We start from the raw sequence: 19,980 nt of genomic DNA, 5'->3' as shown, positions 1-19,980 counted from the left end.
GGATAGAGAAAGGGCCTGGAAAATAGAGGACGTCCCCCGAATCAGGGAGGAGTCGAGGTTCGGTCCAGCAAGAGATGTTGATGAGACACCACTGCCCGCATTGCCCCCAAATTGTATTGCATAACGTTGCTGAAGAAACTGTGCCATTCACCTGAAAAGCTGTTCACACCCCCTTAAAACCATTTGTAAGCGATGTTTGTATATCACCAGACAGTGGAACTTCTTGTTTGCATTACTGAGGCCTAAGGGTCATTCATCACTTGCGACTAAGGGTATGTTCACACGGCCTATTTACGGACGTAATTCGGGCGTTTTAACCCCCGAATTATGTCCGAAAATGCGGCTCGTTAGCGTTGGCAAACATCTGCCCATTCATTAGAATGGGTCTTACGATGTTCTGTGCACACGGGCATTTTTTTTACGCGCCGCTGTCAAAAGACGGCGCATAAATAGACGCCCGCGTCAAAGAAGTGCCTGTCACTTCTTCAGACGTAAATGGAGCCGTTTTCCATTGACTCAATGGAAAAGCAGATCCAATTACGTCCGTAATGGACGCAGCAAAAAAGCGCCTCAACATGCCATTACGGCTGAAATTACGGAGCTGTTTTCTCCTGAAAAAAGCCCCGTAATTTCAGCCGTTACGGACGCTGCCGTGTGAACATACCCTAATGCTGCGGTCCCTTTTTTCTGGAAGTCTCCCATGCATGGTCAGAATTTGTGACAAATGCCACATAGTTTTATGTATTTATATTTTACATTGCTTATATAGCACCAGCAAATTTGATGGCACTGTATACATATTGCAATCATTCATTGTAACCAGTCCTTAATGGGACTCACAATCTGAATTTCCTATCTGACACACACAGTATTGGAGGAAACCAGAATACTTTATTAAATCTAGTAACTTTTAGGCTGTGTTCACACGCAGTGAGCAAAAACATCTGAAAATACGGAGCTGTTTTCAGGCAAAAACAGCTCCTTATTTTTCGGACGTTTTTTTAACAACTCGCGTTTTTCGCTGCGTTTTTTACGGCCATTTTTGGAGCTGTTTTTCAATGGAGTCAATGAAAAACGCCTCCAAAAACGTCCCAAGAAGTGTCCTGCACTTCTTTTGATGAGCCGTCATTTTACGCACCGTATTTTGACAGCGACGCGTAAAATAAAGGCTCGTGGGAACAGAACATCGTAAAACCCATTGCATGCACTTGGCAGATGTTTGTAGGCGTATTAGGGGCATTTTTTCAGGTGTAATTCGAGGCGTAAACGGCTCCATTATGCCTACAAACATCTGCCCATTGCTTTCAATGGGAATTACGATGTTCTGTTCCCACGAGGTGTTATTTTATGCGTCGCTGTCAAAATACGGCACGTACGAAGACGCTCGCGAAAAAGAAATGCATGTCACTTCTTGGGCCGTTTTTGGAGCCGTTTTTCATTGACTCCATTAAAAAAAAACAGCTCCAATAACGTCCGTAAAATACGCCGCGAAAAACGCGAGTTGCTACAAAAACGTCTGAAAATCAGGAGCTGTTTTCGCCTGAAAACAGCTCCGTATTTTCAGACGTGTTTTGCTAAGTCGTGTGAACGTACCCTAAAACTGGCAAGAATCTGACGAATCGAGGCTTGAAAATGTAATCATATGGAGTGTTTTTCTTTTTAGGCAGAGAAAGGGTTAATCAGTTCCTGTGAAACTGGTGTGAATCCCCCAGACTTGACTCACAGACACATTACTTGTTTGCAAACAGTTAATGTACAGGATGATGAGCCTGCAGTGCATACAGCCACAATGCCACGCCTGGGGCACGGTGCCAGCCAATGGAGGGGAAGAGCGGAGCATTATAAGGCGCAGTCCTCTCTGCTGCAGGACAGAGAAGAACAGAACTAGCTCCAAGGATAGATAGAGAAATCCTGCAAACACAGCAACTGCAAGGTGAACTCTTCTCTGCGCTGGTGAGTGCATTTCGAAGGACTGAATGGCAATTTTACAACTTAGTTCACCAAACTAATTTAATTCTCAACCATAGTAGTAAAAATGTGCAGTAAATGGGGAGATATATACTAAATAAGCCTTCTAATTAGGAACGAAGTCTTAAATTACGTTGTATGTACCCTATAGGCTTTGTAGGTTGGATCATATATCCCCTAGATTGCTTATACTATGTAAATAACCTGCTTATATGTTGTATATATTGTTTATATGTCCATATATATATTGTTTATATGTCCATATATATATATATATTAGCATTTATTCGTGTTAACGCAAGATTTGCTGTAAGATATAAGACCTTATAAGAATTTATGAAAAAATTGCTGAAATACTTATTCCCTAATAGAGTTTTATGATTGGAATAAATTTTACTAACAAGTAAAACTGGGAGGAATCAGATTGTCCCATTCAGCAGCCTCCTAATGGACAGGACAATGGGATTGTTTCCCCCCATATTTCTTCTGTGACCGGCTGTTATAACTAGGGCAACCATAATGCCAGTTGCTCACGGCCAAGTATTTGACGGCATCTGACCCATTCACTTTTTTGAAAACGGACCCGACTCTCCGATCCGTGGAAATATAGGACATGTCCTTCTTTTCACGGATCACGGACGGGAACCGGCCGGCGCACAACGGTCGTGTGCATTAGGCATAAGTTACATGTTTATTTTCACTGCAGTGATACTGCAGGGAAAATAAGGCATTGCATGATGCACATTGATTTTATTGGGCACCGATGGCCCCAAACGGCTTCTGTGGTTTTCTGACCTGATGATAAGTTATGTATTTTAGTATATTTATTAGAGAGATTAATTTATAAAGATTCATATTCTAATAGTATTTATTGCTTGTTTAAAAGGAAAAGGTCTAAAAATCTAAATCTGTGACTCTCATTCTAGTTGACAAAGTCCATACGAGAGAGAATGAAGCTTATCCTGGTTGTAGCATTTGCCTCTGTGTTTATTACTGCATTAGAATCGGTAAGTTTTTGTCAGATGACCATTTAATTATTTCTTGAGTTACGCTCCACAGTGAATAATACAACTTTTTCTTTTATGTCTTTAAGAAACACCTTAAAAGACTAAAGAACAATGAAGGTAAATATAGAGACCATATTAATGTTACACTAACAAAGAATCATTATATTCACAATCATGATCCACATTTTCAATTATTATATAATTCACACACACACACACACACACACACACACACACACACACACACACACACACACACACACACACACACACACACACACACACACATCCACCTACACACAAACACACATCCACCTACACACACAGACACACACACACATCCACCTACACACACACACACACACACACACACACACACACACACACACACATACATCCACCTACACACAAACATACATCCACCTACACACACACACACACACACACACACACATCCACCTACACACACACACACACACACACACACACACACACACACACATACATCCACCTACACACAAACATACATCCACCTACACAAACACACACACACACACACACACATCCACCTACACACAAACACACATTCACCTACACAAATCAATGGTGACGCAAACGGAAACCTATGGTTTCCGTTTGTTTCAGTCAGGGTTCTGTTCATGGTTTCCCCTGACGGAAAGGTCCGACGGAACCCATGAACGGAGTCCCGGCACAGATGTGAACGAAGCCTAAAATTCAACTATATATAAAAAGTATCAAGGTATAAGTAAATATTGACCATTAACTATAATTATTGTTATTTGTATTAGGCCTTATTCACACGAACGTGTCCGTTTTGCATCTGCAAAAAACTGACACGTTTGCCATGCGTTGCTGTTCCGTGTGTCATCCGTGTGTGTTTCGTGTGGCATTAGTTGGTGATGTCACTGTTGGTGCACATTTCTTTATTTTCATTTTTTTTTTAACTTCATTTCTTATGAACTTGTGCGTGAATCACGGACAGCACACGGATGTGCGTCTGTGTGCTGTCCGTGATTTTCACTCACCCATTCAATTCAATGGGTGTGTGATGCACTAAAAATGCACAAGAATAGGACATGCAGTGAGTTTCACGCAACGGAAACACATGGCGTGAAAAACACTGCATGTCTGAATGGCCCCATTGAATTACATAGGTCCGTGTGATGGCCGTCACATCCATGACCACCACACGTTGGCAACATTTTATTTCCACCTGTTTGTAGACAACTCTGAAGGGGTATTTTGGCACTGGCCAGTAATGGAATATTGGATCACGCTTAGCAGTTGTTTATAGTACTTCATATAATTTTAGTATAGATTGCATTGTTGATTGATCATTGCCGATTTTCCTTTTCTCTGCACAGGATGCACTTGCTTACATGGAGGAACTTGTCTAGAATACGGCACATACAGAAAATCGTATAGATGTGTCTGCCCTATAGGATATACAGGAAAGCACTGTGAAATAGGTACTAGCTTTGTCACTACTGCACATCTGAGTGTCTATATCCATGTCTCCAAATTATCACACAAGTGAGAATTCAACCGTTACATTTTACATCTTAATGAAGCCTAAGGCCAGAATCACACACACTGTTTTGATGCAGTTTTTGATGCAGTTTTAGGCTTAGTTTTTTTTAGCCAAACAGGTGTGGACACAAAAGAAAGGACATGCATCCGTATTTTCTTTATACCTTTTCTTGCTTTTGGATCTTCTTCTGGATTTGGCTAAAAAACAATGAGTCAAAAACTGCATCAAAACTATGTTTTTGAATCTGGCCTGAGGCTAGTCTTTGTAAAGGCCCTATTACAGCAGCCAATTTTGGCCCATGCAGTGAGCGCCAATCAACGAGACAGTTCGTTGATCAGCGATCGTTTGCTCCAGTCACAAGGAGCTATGTATGGGGACGAGCGGTCGTTACAATGATCGCTCGTCCCCATACGTTATTATCATGTCGGCAGCGCGTCTCCCTGTTTACACACCAAGATGTGCTGCCGACAACGATAATGTTTTACTTTTTTAGAATGATACGATCAGCAGATGATTGAGTGTTTGCTCGTTCATCTGCTGATCGCAGACCCTGTTTACACAGGACAATTATCGTCAATGAGCGTTCTATGAAGGCTCGTCTGCACAATGATCGTCCAGTGTAAAACCCCCTTAAGGGCCATGCGTCTTGATCGAAAGTCAAGGATCAGATCTGTCAAAGGAAAACAGGGAAAACCTTTCCTGCCATTGTTTTAGTACATTTTTGGAGTTCTAGAAAAAAACTGAATATCTGGGGAAACTCAGTCGTACACATGGAGAACATACAAACTCCATGCAGATGTTTCCCCTGGATGAATTAGTACCTAGGACTCAAGTACTGCAAGGCAACAGTGGAAACCACCGAGACACTGTGCAACAGAGGAAGTGAATATTATTCTTTCACTAAGTTCTTTTAAAAACCACAGATCGCTTATTACTAGGAACTGTATGAGTAAGGAAGGATATAAAATCCTGAAATAAAAATATATTTTATTAAAAAAAAATTATATATATATATATAATGTTATAACTAAAATGTTTTCTGGTTTTATTGTTTTTTTTTATTCCAGACTTGATTTCTAGGTGTTACAAGGGCTCGGGTTATGATTACAGAGGAACTGCATCAAAAACCAGTGTCGATGTTGAGTGTCTGCACTGGGATTCACCCCTCCTGAGAAATCATCACGTTAATGCTCATATGAAGGATGCCTTAAAGCTTGGGATCGGAAAACACAATTACTGCAGGTAATATTATGTTCTGAAAACAATAATATTCTGAGCTATTAGAAGATTATTGGACAACCTGTAATCAAATACATTCACAGGAACCCACACAATACAGTAAGACCTTGGTGTTATTTCAATGGATCAAAAGGTGTTGCAACTATGTTCTGCAAGCTCCCAAAATGTGAAGAGAAAGAAAACACAGGTGAGTTTATAAAATGCAGAGATAATTTTATTTTCCTCTTAAAGTGTAACTAAACTTTCAAAAAAACTTCTGACATGTCACACTGACATGTCAGAAGTTTTGATCGTTGAGATCCCCACCGATCTTTAAAATGAAGCGGCAGAACCGTTCGGGTGAGCGCTGAGCCGTTTCGTTTCTTATTGTCTTTTCCGGGAAGGCCGAGCAATTGGTGTACGGGCTCATAAACTTTTTATTGAGCCTGTACACCAATTGCTCGGCTTTCCAAGAAAGGCAGATCAGAAACCAAGCGACTCAGCGCTCACTCGAGCCCTTTTGCCACTTTGTTTTACCAATCGGTGGGGGTCAGACCCCCACCTATCAAAATTTCTGACATGTCACTATGACATGTTAGAATTTTTTTGATAGTTTAGTTACCCTTTAAGTAATATATACCTCGATTGTGTATGCCGACCCGAAAAAAAATCACCTCTTTTATTTTATTGTGTTCTAATTCTTTCATCTATGATTATTACACAGAACCCACTTGTGGCCGTCGTCAGCACAAATTATATAAAGTAGTAGGAGGTATGAACAGTCCTGTTGAATCCCAGCCATGGATAGCTACACTTTACCAGGTCAATAGGAGAAATAGGAGAGAGCAGTTCTTCCAGTGTGGTGCGAGTCTTATTCACCCGTGCTGGGTTCTTACTGCAGCCCATTGCTTTCCAGACAGGTCAGTGATTTTTGAAAGTGAATTTTTGGAAGAAAACATGAAACAAAAATGAATTCCTTGCAATGAATGTTAAGGTGGGCGTGCACCGTCTAAATGCCCGATTTTATTAACCTATTTCTAAGGTATTATACATATGTGTACTTTGACCTCTAATACGGTGCACACTTTGCACACCATATTGCGGCCCGCATAGTTCCATGTAATGTGCCATATCTAGGACATGCGTCTATGAGGGTCCAAAGAAGGCAGGTGTTTCACCAACGGTCAAGGCTGCATAGTAATGTTTCTGCGAGGTCAGCTTTATGTCTCACACTCTTATGTCAGCCTCATGGTTATGACCAGTATTATGTTTCCATTATGATTGTCAACTTCTACTGTAGTTATTTATAAGAAGGAAATCTTCAAGTTTTTTTATGAACGGAATATACAGAACTGAAATTTGAACCTGTTTGCCCTTGTATTTATTCTTTATCTAGTGAGTTTCCTGAACCCAAAGACTATGCAGTTATCCTAGGAAAATCTCATCTTGATGAAGAAAACGAGTACAGAGAGCAGAAATTTCTGGTGGAGAAAATAATCCGTCACCAGGACTACAGTGATAAGACAGACGCATTGAACAATGATATTGGTGAGAAATATAAAAATGACGAAACAGTTTTCTTTCTACTTTCGTGTAATTATAGCACTGAACACATCTATCTACTTCTAGCATTGGTGAAGATTCGTTCGGAGTCAGGACAATGTGCCACCATGACTGACTATGTACAAACTGTCTGCCTGCCATCAGACGATCTGAAATTTAGAGATGGGACACCCTGTGAGATTGCTGGGTTCGGAAAAGAGACTTATGGTAAGTAAATTTAGGTTTTCGGTTTTTATTTCTCTAGTTCACAGCGTGTAGCTATAGTAAAGCTGTAATAATTATGTAGTAGTAAAATAGAGGGAATACTTTTTCTTAATTTATTTTAATCCTAAATTGACCAAAGGTAAATCTACAAGAATACAGTAGATTATTGCTAAAAGAGCTATTATAAAAATACTGTCTATGGACTAATTTAGGCTTCATTTATATCTGCGTCTGGACTCCATTCATGGGTTTCCATCAGGGCAACCCATGAACAGAACCCTGACTGAAACAAACGGAAACCATAGGTTTCCGTTTGGATCACCATTGATTTCAATGGTGACGGATCCGGTGCAAATGGTTTCCATTCGTCTCCGTTGTGCAAGGGTTCCATCGCTTTGATGGAAGCAATACTGTAGTCGACTTATAGAACAGGTATTACCTGTAAAGAGTGTCAAATATGCTTACTATATGTTATTTTTGGTTTCTGCAGTTAGCCATACATTCTCTCAAACTCTGAAGTCCACATCAGTTCAACTCATCTCACAGGACGTTTGCCAATTGCCAGATTACTATGGGAAGCTAATCAATAACAACATGTTCTGTGCTGGAGATCCCGAGTGGAAGGTTGATGCTTGCAAGGCAAGACCATTATAATATGTTTTCCTAATCAATTTACTTTTTACACCGGCCAATTTGGGCCATAAATACGAGTGCCGATCAATGAGACATCTCGTTGATCGGCACTCATTTGCTCCTTTCACAAGGGCTTATGATCGGCAATGTATAGGGACGAGCGATCATTATTACGAGCGCTTCCCCAGGCATTTCCATAATGTCGGAAGCACATTTATAATTCTTATTATATTTTGTGCTGCTTAAACGATACGATCAGCCGATGAATGAGTTTGCTCATTCATCGGCTGATCCTTGCCTTGTTTATACAAATGATCGGAAACGAGAGATCATATGAACGTTCGTTTTCCTGATCCTTGGCCCATGTAAAAGAGTCCTTAGACGCACTATTAACAAGAGGAATCGTAACACCCAGGTGTCAATTTATTCCTACATTTCCAGGAAGAAAGAATGATACAACGTAGAGCTCCTAGGAAAGGTGCTCCAGAATTATCATTTACTCAATTATTTACTAGTATTCAGTAAAACAGACACATCAGGAGAGGTGACACGTCCTCCTTACAGTATGAGATAAAACATGATGCTACTCGAAGATGATTCCAACGTCCTAATGATATATAGCACAAGCCTTATAGTCACACAATAAGCAATCATATGAAGCATTGCTTGGAATAAAACATCATACTATTTTGAAAGGCTTCTCTGCCTAAATGTAGCTTTTCTATAAATGATATAGTTCAAGCTGATGTTAGTATTTTGCTTTAGTATTTGGAAGCCAAAACCAGGAAAGGAATCTACAAAGATGAAAACTATAATGGAAAGTTTTTCTGTTTGAATCCACCCCTGCTCTTGGCTTCCAAATACTAGACCAAAATACTGCCCCGTGAAAGTAGCCTAAAAACTTTTTCGCACTGCGTGTTTCTATCAAAGATTTTCGCACAAATAAATTAACATGGAAAGACACTTTTAACTAAACTAAATGACCAAATGTTGCAGTTGCGTTCATGTTTCTTATCGTTTGTTATCTCGCTTTTTGCAGGGAGACTCTGGTGGGCCTCTAATGTGTCAGCACAATGGTAAAATGGTGTTGTATGGTATAATAAGCTGGGGGGAAGAGTGTGCCAAGAAGAACAAACCTGGCGTGTATACTCGAGTCACAAACTACCTGCGGTGGATACAGGACAACATGGCTGAAGCTAACAATGTGAGAAGTAATAATATTCCTAAGTAATCAGCCGGCCCTATTAACTGGAATTAGGAAAGAAAAGAAAGAAGGGGATCCTGAGTTCAGCCTGTTTGGTACATTTGCGGTTGACAACTGTATCGACATTTGTAAAGTCGCATTTATCTGTTATGAAGGATTAGTACAGATTTGTACGGTCACCAGAGTGTAATAGCTTGTACGCAGAGCTTTCTAGACAACATCTGAGTTGCTTAGGAATGGTGTTCAGTCATATATTGGACAGAGGTTCAGTATTTTTTTATTTCGTACACATAGGCATATGACAAAATATGTAAATTCAGACAAAATAGTTGCTACAATAACTAAGACTGAGACGTGCATCTCTGTAGAACTGCGGACATACACTAAAAACAATGGACATTCACCAATTCCATTGGTCGTTGTATAATGGCCATACCGTAGACTTCCCACTTATCAAAAGGTGGTCCAGATGACAAACCCTTGTGATCACCTTATCACAGCGGGGACTGCCATCTGGACAACTTTTAATAAGAACTTATGCATATATCCTCTATACTGCTCCTGTATACAAGCCCTAAAACACTGACTTTGACTTATATGACAGTACCGCAGTTCATGATTTTAATGAATCTAACCAGAGACTTTAGGATTTACTTTTATAAATCTACTTATAACCTAAATTAGGTATATGTGTACCTCCCTTACCATTGTGTCTCTTGGTTGTAAATAATAGTTTCCATCCTTATTATTTTAGGGTTTATTTTTATTCTGTTTGCACTGATTTCCTTTTGGTTTCCGTCACTGCTGAAAGAAAATGAAATATTATTTTCATGGTTTTGGCCACACACATCAAATTCCGTCTCTAAATCAGGGGTACGAATGAAAGAAGTATAAAGATTTGCTCTTTTAGGGTCCAATCTCGTTGGGGAAAAGAAGGTTTTGGCATGTTGAAATTTAACATGGCTGATCCGTGTATTACCCTAGGAGATATAGCTGATCATCAAATAGTTACCTCATGTATGCGGCCAGATTATCACCAGGAAAGGTTAGCTGAATGCAAATTATTCTTGGTGGAAAACATTTCCTATAGGCCTCATGCACACAGCCGTGCCTGTAATCACGGTTCTTGATTATGGGCATGGCTGGCTGCGGACAGTCACCCGCATTTTAGCCCGTGCTCCCATACAAAGTATGGGAGCACAGACCATAAAAAGTAAAAGATAGGACATGTCCTATCTTTTGCGGAGGTTTTCTACGGGCCGGACACCTTCCCGCAAATATACGGGAAGGTGTCCGTGGTCAATAGAAGTGAATTGGACCGTAAATACGGATAAATTCTACAATCGTGTGCATTAGGCCTAAGATATTTATCTCCAGCAGTGTAGGGGATTAATATGGGTTTACATTGTTTCCACTTATCAATGTGGCACAAATGCTGTGCATATGTAACCAGTAAATTATTTTTTCACTATTTATCTGTCGGTTATGTAACTTAAACTATTATATATTTATTTAAAGTTATATGTTTGTAGTGTAAATCAGCAACACTGAGTGGGCTGAAATGGAAAGATGTAATGATGCAGATACATGGTACTTTAAGGGCATCTTCACACCAACGTGTGTCAAATCGGCCGTGAAAAACAGTTTTTCACAGCCGATTTGCATCCGCACCGAACCCGATTTCACAGATCCATCATAGACTTGAGTCTATTGAGGGATCCATGAAAACGGCCAAAAATAGGAAATGTACTATTTTTTCACGGGCCGTTTACACGGTCCATTAAAACATTGATTTTAGTACAGCCGTTAAAAAAATGGACGATAAACTCGTTTGTGTGAATAACCGCTAAAGCCATGTACATATGTACTTATGCTGTTCCTATGTCTTTTAAGACAAACATATGTGAACAAATACAAAAACAGGTTTAATAATATTTAATGAGTTGGCATGCATTAGAAAATAAAATTTGCACTTATCGAGGGAATGAAAACATTAAATACTTAAGTACACGTAGAACAAAAAGTAACAATCATTTCATATGACTGCTCGCTATAATAATGGAATTCTGTTTACTAATACATTGGACGTGTGCAAGAATCCAACTTATTGTACAAGTGTCTACATTATCTAAAACTTAGTCTCAGGCGACATCTTGTGGATAACCAACATACGACTATCCTGATCGTCTGCCGAAGGGTCAGTCACACGTGGCAGATTTTGTTGCAGACATTTTCTGCAATTGAAAATCATTTATTATTCTGAATGGAACTTGTAGAAATCCATGTACCTAGTGCCGAAATAACCCTATTCCGATGAATGGAACTGAATTTCAGTCGAAGAAAATTTCTGCAACAAAATCTTCCGTGTGTGACTCTACCCTACAAAGAATTCAATGCTCAGCACTATATTTATTTCATTGAAGTAATGCTATCTAACAAGATCTCAAGAAGTTGGCCCAAATGTTAGTACTTCTTCTTCACTTAGAATACACTTTCAATGGGCTGGACCCTTGAACATTTTAATATTATTGTTTACACATTATTTATTTATTTGTACTAACTTAATTCTAATTTGTATTATTTAATATGATTGTAATAAACTACTTTATAAACATGTTTCTTGTACTTGATGTCCTTTGATTTAGATTCTTTGTAGATTTAATAATTTTCAGTGTGCCCCTCCCACTTGACTCCTTAGGCTTTGTTCAAACGTTGCTATAATGTGTTGCGTGGTTGAAAACCGCAAGAATTGTATCGCAAACCTAGCCTTAGGCCCCTTTACACAAATGCAATTGCCTGATATTTTAAAGGGGTTGTCCGGTTTCAGCAAATTAGTGTTATTTTTTATGATAAATAGTTCTACAATTTTTCAATATACTTTCTGCATTAATTCCTTAAGGTTTTCAAGATCTCTGCTTGTTGTTATTCAGTAGGAACATTCATAGTTTACTTCCAATGGATAAAATTCTGTCCATGGTCATGTGATGGACACACAGGTGCACGGCTCGTTACAGTATGTGTATCACAGCTGTGTCTTCTAACGATCGCACACCTGTGTGTCCATCACATGACCATGTAACGAGCCGTACACCTGTGTGTCCATCACGACCATGTAACGAGCTATGCACCTGTGTGTCCATCACATGACCATGTAATGAGCCGTGCACCTGTGTGTCCATCACATGACCATGTAACGAGCCGTACACATATGTGTCCAACACATGACCATGTAACGAGCCGTGCACCTATTTGTCCGTCACATGACTACGGACAGAATTTTATTCACTGGAAGTAAACAATGAATGTTCCTACAGAATAACAACAAGCAGTGATCTTGAAAACCATGAGGAATTAATACAGAAAGTATATTAGAAAATAGTATAACTTTTCATTATACAGAAAATAACATTAATTTGCTGAAACCAGACAACCCTTCTAAGCTCTAAGCCTCCAAACCAAAAGATAAATTTATATTTAATCCGGTAGTAAAGAAAACAGATTATTTTTTTATTTAGTAGAATATCAGAAATTAGGAAAAAATTAAGTTGACAAAAATTAGCACCTGAAAAGGTAAAATAATATATTTTATTTGTGCCAAAAAAGTGTCTTCTCATTCACAATCATCCCTATCCCATTTGTATAGATTCACAGAGTAGAACCAATTTCATGAGAAGCCAAATGACCAACCAGCATGTTTTGGACTTTGGAAAGAAATAAAGACAGGCCACAGGAAAACCATGCAAACAAGGGGAGAACTCACAAACTTCCTGTCGGAATTGAACCCATGCCTGCAGTGCATAAAAAGTGTAAGTGTAAAATCTGAATAAATAACTATAGCCTATGCCATCATTGTGGTCATTTAGGGCAACCACCAACTCACAAGGGGACAGAGGTCCCTGAGGTTTTTTTTTTAAAGACTATGCTGGAGTTCCCTGCACAGCGGCTGGTCGGGTGCTGCTGTGCAGGGAAATACTGTGAAGGATTGGAGGATCCTAGCGATATATTTTCACAAACTTGATAAACTTTAACAATTAGATATGCCAAAAATGTGAGACAGAGTCAAACTGTTGGGATCCCTACCTTTTCTAAGAACATGGGTGTCCTGGTCCCCATTTTGTTTAACAAATTTTCTTGATCGTAAATATACAAAGAGAGTAGAAATGGTATTCACCAAACTGACTTCAGTACATCAAGAGTATTACATTAATGGTGTCATAAATAAACATTTAGAGAATACTTATGATCACAAAAATGCATAAAATGTACTAGCTGAATTAGTTTACATTTTATCCTATAGTTAATGTTATGGAATCACTGGATGGAAGTTTATGGAGTTGTGAGGTGACCAATTCCCCAAAGGCCGCTGGAGACTGTCAGTACTGAGCGTGCAAATAAATCCACAACCCCAAATCCGTCACAACTCTGATCAACAGAGTCTAAGGCTACTCTATGGTTTTCGCCAGAGCGGACCGCAAGGCAGGATGGTTTTTGCAGCATAGAACCCAGGTTGTTTTAACAGAGTTTGGTGTTGGATAAGAGGTGCAATGCAGTCAATAAACAGGAAACAAGACATAAAGAGGGTAAACAGAAAGTCCAAATCACAAAGCTAGGGGATGCCAGGAATAGCAGAGGTCAGTACCAGCCGGGAGCAGAAAGTCCACATCCATAAGCAAGGGGTAATCCAGAGACAAGCCGAGGTCCCGTTACAAGAAGTCAAAATAGCCAAAGGTACAGGGTGTAGTCAGTAGCTTGATCAAACACATGGAAACCAGGAAATTCACAAACAAAGAACACAGAAGCAGCCCAGGTTAAAGTAATCCACCCTTACACCTGATAGGAAGAAAGACAGAGAAAAGGGATAGGCTGAACAACAGAAACCAGAACCGCCGAGTAGCTAGACTAGTAGTCATGGTAATCTTAAAGGGACGGACGTTCCCTAACAGTAAAAGATGGAAAAAAAGGGGAGGGGGATTTTTCAGAAAGTGGAGGGAACGTGGGGAGTGGAGAGTTAGGGCGAGATAGGGGGAAGGGATGTTTTTTTTGTTTTTTGTTTTTTACAATATGAAACAATATGAAAAAAGATGGTGCATACTATCCTGCTAGACCACTATATCACATAAAGAGAATTTATTCCATAATTCCCAAGTCCGTTTAAATTTAGAAATTTAGAGGATGTACGAGTGTCCCAAAGAGCAAGTTGTTCCACTCTATAGATATGATCACATTTGTTAATCCAATGTGATAAAACAGGGGGATGAAGTCTGTTTCCAATACAATGGAATCAGTAAGCGGGCTGCAGCAAGCAGACAATTCACAAGGTTCTTAATAGTGGATGAACATTTGAGTTCAGTTAGTAGGCCCAATAGGAATATTTTGCGGGAGAGTGGAATAGAAATTTGTGTAATCTTTGAGATTTCATCATTTATGGATTTCCAGTACAGTTTAATCTTTAAGCATTCCCACCCGATATGATACAGGGATCCCGCAGAAGAACCACATCTCCAACACAATGGGCTAACAGAAGGAAACATCTTATGTAATCTTGTAGGTGTGTAATACCATCTCGTAAGGAGTTTATAATAGTTTTCCTGGGTCCTGACACATCGGGAGACACTGGGGGTCAAGGATTTTAGAATAAATTTTTCTTCAGTTCTCAATTTTATCTTTAGATCTGTTTCCCATGAGGCCATTTATGAGAGAACTGGTGATTTAGAACCTAGTAGTAAGAGGTTATATAGAAGAGAAAGCTGTCTACAGGGGACTTTAATTGCTAACACTAGTTTCTCAAATTCTGTATGCAGGGCCGGCCTTAGGATAGATGGCGCCCCGTGCGAAATGATCTTTCGGTGCCCCATCCCCATCATTAAAAAAACAATGCCTCATATTTTAGTGAACATACATTTACAAAGGAGAGAGGAAAAAAAAAACACATTAAACCATTACAGAATAAACTTCAGAGAAATATCTCTAATCAGCAAACCGTGAAGCCAGTACATGCATACCTCTAAGGAAGTTTAGTAATAAGTAAGTGACACGTCTGAAGGCAAATATGTGTAAAAGGTGGGCTAAATTCCCCATCATATACCACTAGACAGTCGATGATGAATTGACTATATGGTAACATAGAGAGTAGAGGAGGAAGTTGTACTCAAGTTGACTATCAGTTATACAAACTACGAAGAGAGTCTACCATATTGTTGTGGATCTTGAAGAAAGGAGTGCCATGCAGACCATATTCGGTTATATTTCCCCATGTTTCTCTGAACTACGTGACATAACTCCTCCGGTCTAGAGATCTGGGTAATTTTATTCAACCATTGGAGGAGTATCTTCCTTCCTCCAGTAAAGTGGAATCATGGCTTTAGCAGTTGAAAGCATATGTAGCCACAACACCTTATTAAATTAATTCGGAAGAATCGGGTGTCAATTTAAAAACACAAGTTTCATGGACAACCGAGGAGCTTGTGGACAAATGGATAACAATATGTCCTCTACTTTGGCCCAGAAAGGTTTAATAAGGTGACACTCCCATCAAAGATGAGTGTAGGTACCTGTATGTGCTAAACATCTCCAATGTAGCGTCCAAGGCCGTGGGCCGTCGGGTTTACTCACCTCCCAACGCCCGCAGCCATGGATCCGTGAGCGCTGGTCCCCATCTCCTTCCTAGGAGACGCCAGTGCTCACTTCCGCTCCGTTCTGCTGTGACCCGTAGGGTGCCTGGCGCGCAAATAGGAAGTCGTCATCATCATCAACTGCCACGATTTCCTGGTCTATAAGAAGGCCCCAGGGTTTCTAATCCTTGCCTGAGCGTTGTTAGTTTTCCCAGTCTGTCTTGCAAATGGTCCCTTAGTGTTTCCCGTTCCAGCTGTTACCCGTGCCTTGTTTCCTGTTCCTGTTTCCCGTGCCGTGCCTTTAGTATCTGGTCGTGCCATGTCCTGTGTCATCTGCCACGTCCGGAGGAATCTGCCACATGCTGTGTCATCTGCCACGTCCGGAGGAATCCGCCACATCCTGTGTCATCTGCCACGTCCGGAGGAATCCGCCAAGTCCTGTGTCATCTGCCATGTCCGGAGGAATCCGCCACGTCCTGTGTCATCTGCCATGTCCGGAGGAATCCGCCACGTCTGGCGCAACCTGAGGCACCTGTGTCTTCCGCCACATTTGGCGTTATTTGATGCACCCATCTCCATCTGTGCCAGAGCTGCGGCCACCGTCTGGACTATCCAGGTACCCTTGTGCGGGACATTGTATTTCTGGGGTTTCCTGTTGTTTGGCAAGCTGCCTCCCCGCTACGGTGGTACGGCCTAGTGGGTCCACTAACCCGCTCCGTGACATCCAACAAGTCTGGGGGATATTGCTGTCATATTTGTGAAGGAGTGCCGGGGTTTTATACCACCTACTCACCAGTTTGTAACTCGTCTCTTGTATAGCGACACACCTAGAGGGGCCAAAGCAATTTTTCAATATATGAGATATTTCAGTAGGGCTAAATGTAATATCTAACTCTTTTTCCCAGGCCCGAATATAAGGCAACTGAGGAAGGCTTGCCTTCAAAATGAGATTTTCATATATTTTGGATGTAATTTTAGGAACAGGTTGCGTCACCGACATCAATTGTTCAAACCATGTGAGATCTCTTAGGAAAGAGTCCTGTTTCGAAAGATTCCTAAAGTTTAATAGCAATTCAGAATAATGTAAGTGATTAATAGGAGTGGTAGGAAATGTGAGTCGAAACAGTTCAAACGGAGGAAAAGTTCCATCTAGCATTATGTCCCCAATCACTTTCTCCTTTAAAGAGTTTTGTAAAGAGGACCATCATTTTCGGGGCGGGGTCTTCCAAACCCAATAAGTCGCCCTCCTTCATCAATGGAGAAGGTGAAGGACTTATTGCCATTGTGGCAGACAACATTTTCCATACACATATCGTTGCTTTTGTCAATAGATTGACTCTAATTACAGTGCCCCCTAAATAATCAAAATTAAGTAGTGCTTGCGTCAATGAAGAATCACATATTTCCTCCTCCACCGGTACATTCATTTTAGGTTTACACTGATTATGCCATTCAATAACTCTACCCAATTGAATCACTTGATAATACACCTGTAAGACTGTGAAATGAATCCCTCCCAGATGCTTCGGTCGAGTCAAGGTGGCTCCAATTAATTTCAATTGGAGGTCAGTGGTGGAAACCACTTGAAGACCATCAGCCCCCCACTCACAGTAAAATGACCATCAGCCCGCCACTCCCAGTAAAATGACCATCAGCCCCCCACTCACAGTAAAATATCCATCAGCCCCCCACTCACAGTAAAATGACCATCAGCCCGCCACCCACAGTAAAATGACCATCAGCCCTCCACTCGCAGTATAATGACCATCAGCCCCCCACTCACAGTAAAATGACAATCATCCCGCCACTCACAGTAAAATGACCATCAGCCCACCACTCACAGATTCCCCCTGTGGATAGTGCCACACAGTTCCTTGTAGGTAGTGCCACACAGCCCTTGTAGGGAGTGCCAAACAGCCCCTTCTAGTTAGTGCCACACAGCTCCTTGAAGGTATTGCCACACAGCCCCATGTAGATAGCGCCACACAGCCCCCTTGTAGATAGCGCCACACAGCCCCCTTGTAGATAGCGCCACACAGCCCCCTTGTAGATAGTGCCACACAGTCCGCTGTAGGTAGTGCCACACAGCCCCTTGTAGATAGTGCCACACAGCACCCTGGTAGGTAGTTCCACACAGCAATGCTGTGGACGGGGATTCCGCTTCAGGAGTTTCCCCTGATGTCATCGTCCATATATATGGACAGAGACATCAAGCGGAGCGCTCCAGGAGCAGAATCCCCGGCCACACGGTGATTCCGCTCCTTCAGGGAGCTACAGTGGCGCTAGTAGATAGCAGAGAAGGAACATATCCCCTGCTCTGCTATAGTGCCATCGCTAGTACTGTAGCAGCCGCAGCGGCTGCTAGCAGAGCCGCCACCCATGGGGGGGCCTGGCGCGGGCGCCCTCATGCCCCGTGTCACCGCTAGCAGCTTCTATGACTGCTACAGCAGTAGCAACGCTACTGAGTGAAGAAGCGCCGGGGTCAGAAAGGCGACTGCTGAGTTGTCGGGCCCGGGCGCTTCTGAAACAAGCAGGGGAAGGGAGCCAGCACAGGTCACACACATATAAGGCCCTGTCTGTTTGTTGCCTAAATATAGATACTCTCTGAGGCATAGACGTGATAGATTTCCATAGAAAATGTAATTGTATATACGTCAAAGTGTTCAGGCGTGTATCCCTTTGAAGTTGTAGCAAAAGAGGGAATAAATCCTCTAGGCAAAGATCGGTGATAAAAACAGGGATATTTTTACCAGAGGCTGTCAAGGTGGCTCTAAAGTCTTCTTGAGAATTCAATAGAAAATCCCTAACTTGTAATATTGGGGATGGTGAGGGAACAAGGATTTCCACAATGCCCAAATTAGGCCAAGCGTGGAGGGTGGCCTGCGTTATTTGAGAAGCTGTGGTCTTTTTCACCAAAGTATTATTCATGAACAATAGGGACCTTAAATATATATTTGACATAAAATTCACAACATCTAGATCAGGGGTCTCAAGCACGCGGGCCGCATGCGGCCCCTGGGGCGGTCATCTGCGGCCCGCGGGACACAGAGCCTCTAGTACAGGCTCTGCTCTGGGACTCTGTGGAATTCCCTGACATCGCTGTCCATATATGGACAGTGTTGTCAGGGTCTTTCTCAGAGCAGAGTCCTGGGCAGATCGCTAGTATAGGCCCTGCTCCGGGACTCTGTGGAATTCCCTGACATCGCTGTCCATATATGGACAGTGTTGTCAGGGTCTTCCCCAGTGCGGAGTCCCGGGCAGAGCGCTAGTATAGGCTCTGCTCCAGGACTCTGTGGAATCCCCTGACATCGCTGTCCACATATGGACAGCGATGTCTGGAGCTTCCCCAGAGCTGGAGTACCGGGCAGAGCACAAGTATAGGCTCTGCTCCGGGACTCTGGGGAAGCCTCTGACATCGAAAGTTATGTCAGGGGCTTCCCCAGAGCAGGAGTCCCAGTGATGTCAGTAGCACAGCTGGAGTCCCAGGAAGAGCCTACTAGCGCTCTGCCCGGTACTCCAGCTCTGGGGTTGCCCCTGATATCCATGTCCATATATGGACAGTGATGTCAGGAGCAGAGCTGGAATCCCAAGCAGAGTGCAAGAAGTGGCTCTACACCGGCTCTGGGGTTGCTCCTGACATCACATTCTGGTCCAGGAGGTTCCCCTGATGTCACTGTGTATGGACAGTGACATCAGGGGTTCCAACAGCAGAGGAATCCCCAGACAAAGCGTCGGCAATGCTCTGGCTGGGGATTCCACTCCTAGAAGGAGCTATCTACTTGGGGTATGTGTGGCATTATCCGCAGAGGGCACTGTGGTAGCATCTGCAGAGGGCACTGTGGCAGCATCTGCAGAGGGCACTGTGACAGCATCTGCAGAGGGCAATGTGGCAGCATCTGTGGAGGGCAATGCGGCAGCATCTGTGGAGGGCAATGTGGCATTATCTACAGAGGGCACTGTGGCATTATCTACAGAGGACTCTGTGGCACTATCTAAAGAGGACTCTGTGGCACTATCTAA

The 19,980-nt window shown here is 41.9% G+C and overlaps 1 protein-coding gene across 1 annotated transcript; it reads left to right on the top strand.

Moving 5' to 3' along the window:
- The first annotated feature begins 1,883 nt into the window (after positions 1-1,883).
- PLAU (plasminogen activator, urokinase) lies at positions 1,884-10,693 on the top strand. Its single transcript, XM_075841846.1, has 11 exons — positions 1,884-1,953; positions 2,895-2,975; positions 3,062-3,092; positions 4,361-4,465; positions 5,595-5,769; positions 5,850-5,953; positions 6,470-6,665; positions 7,142-7,293; positions 7,375-7,515; positions 8,003-8,151; positions 9,185-10,693. The coding sequence occupies exons 2-11, from the start codon at positions 2,919-2,921 to the stop codon at positions 9,374-9,376; spliced, it is 1,302 nt and encodes a 433-aa protein (XP_075697961.1). The 5' UTR covers positions 1,884-1,953; positions 2,895-2,918; the 3' UTR covers positions 9,377-10,693.
- Positions 10,694-19,980: the final 9,287 nt, after the last annotated feature.

This window comes from Rhinoderma darwinii, chromosome 11, assembly GCF_050947455.1.
Source record: "Rhinoderma darwinii isolate aRhiDar2 chromosome 11, aRhiDar2.hap1, whole genome shotgun sequence".
Taxonomy (NCBI): Eukaryota; Metazoa; Chordata; class Amphibia; order Anura; family Rhinodermatidae; genus Rhinoderma; species Rhinoderma darwinii.
Note: the sequence above shows the minus strand (reverse complement) of the source record. Positions and strands in the feature narration are given on the sequence as shown.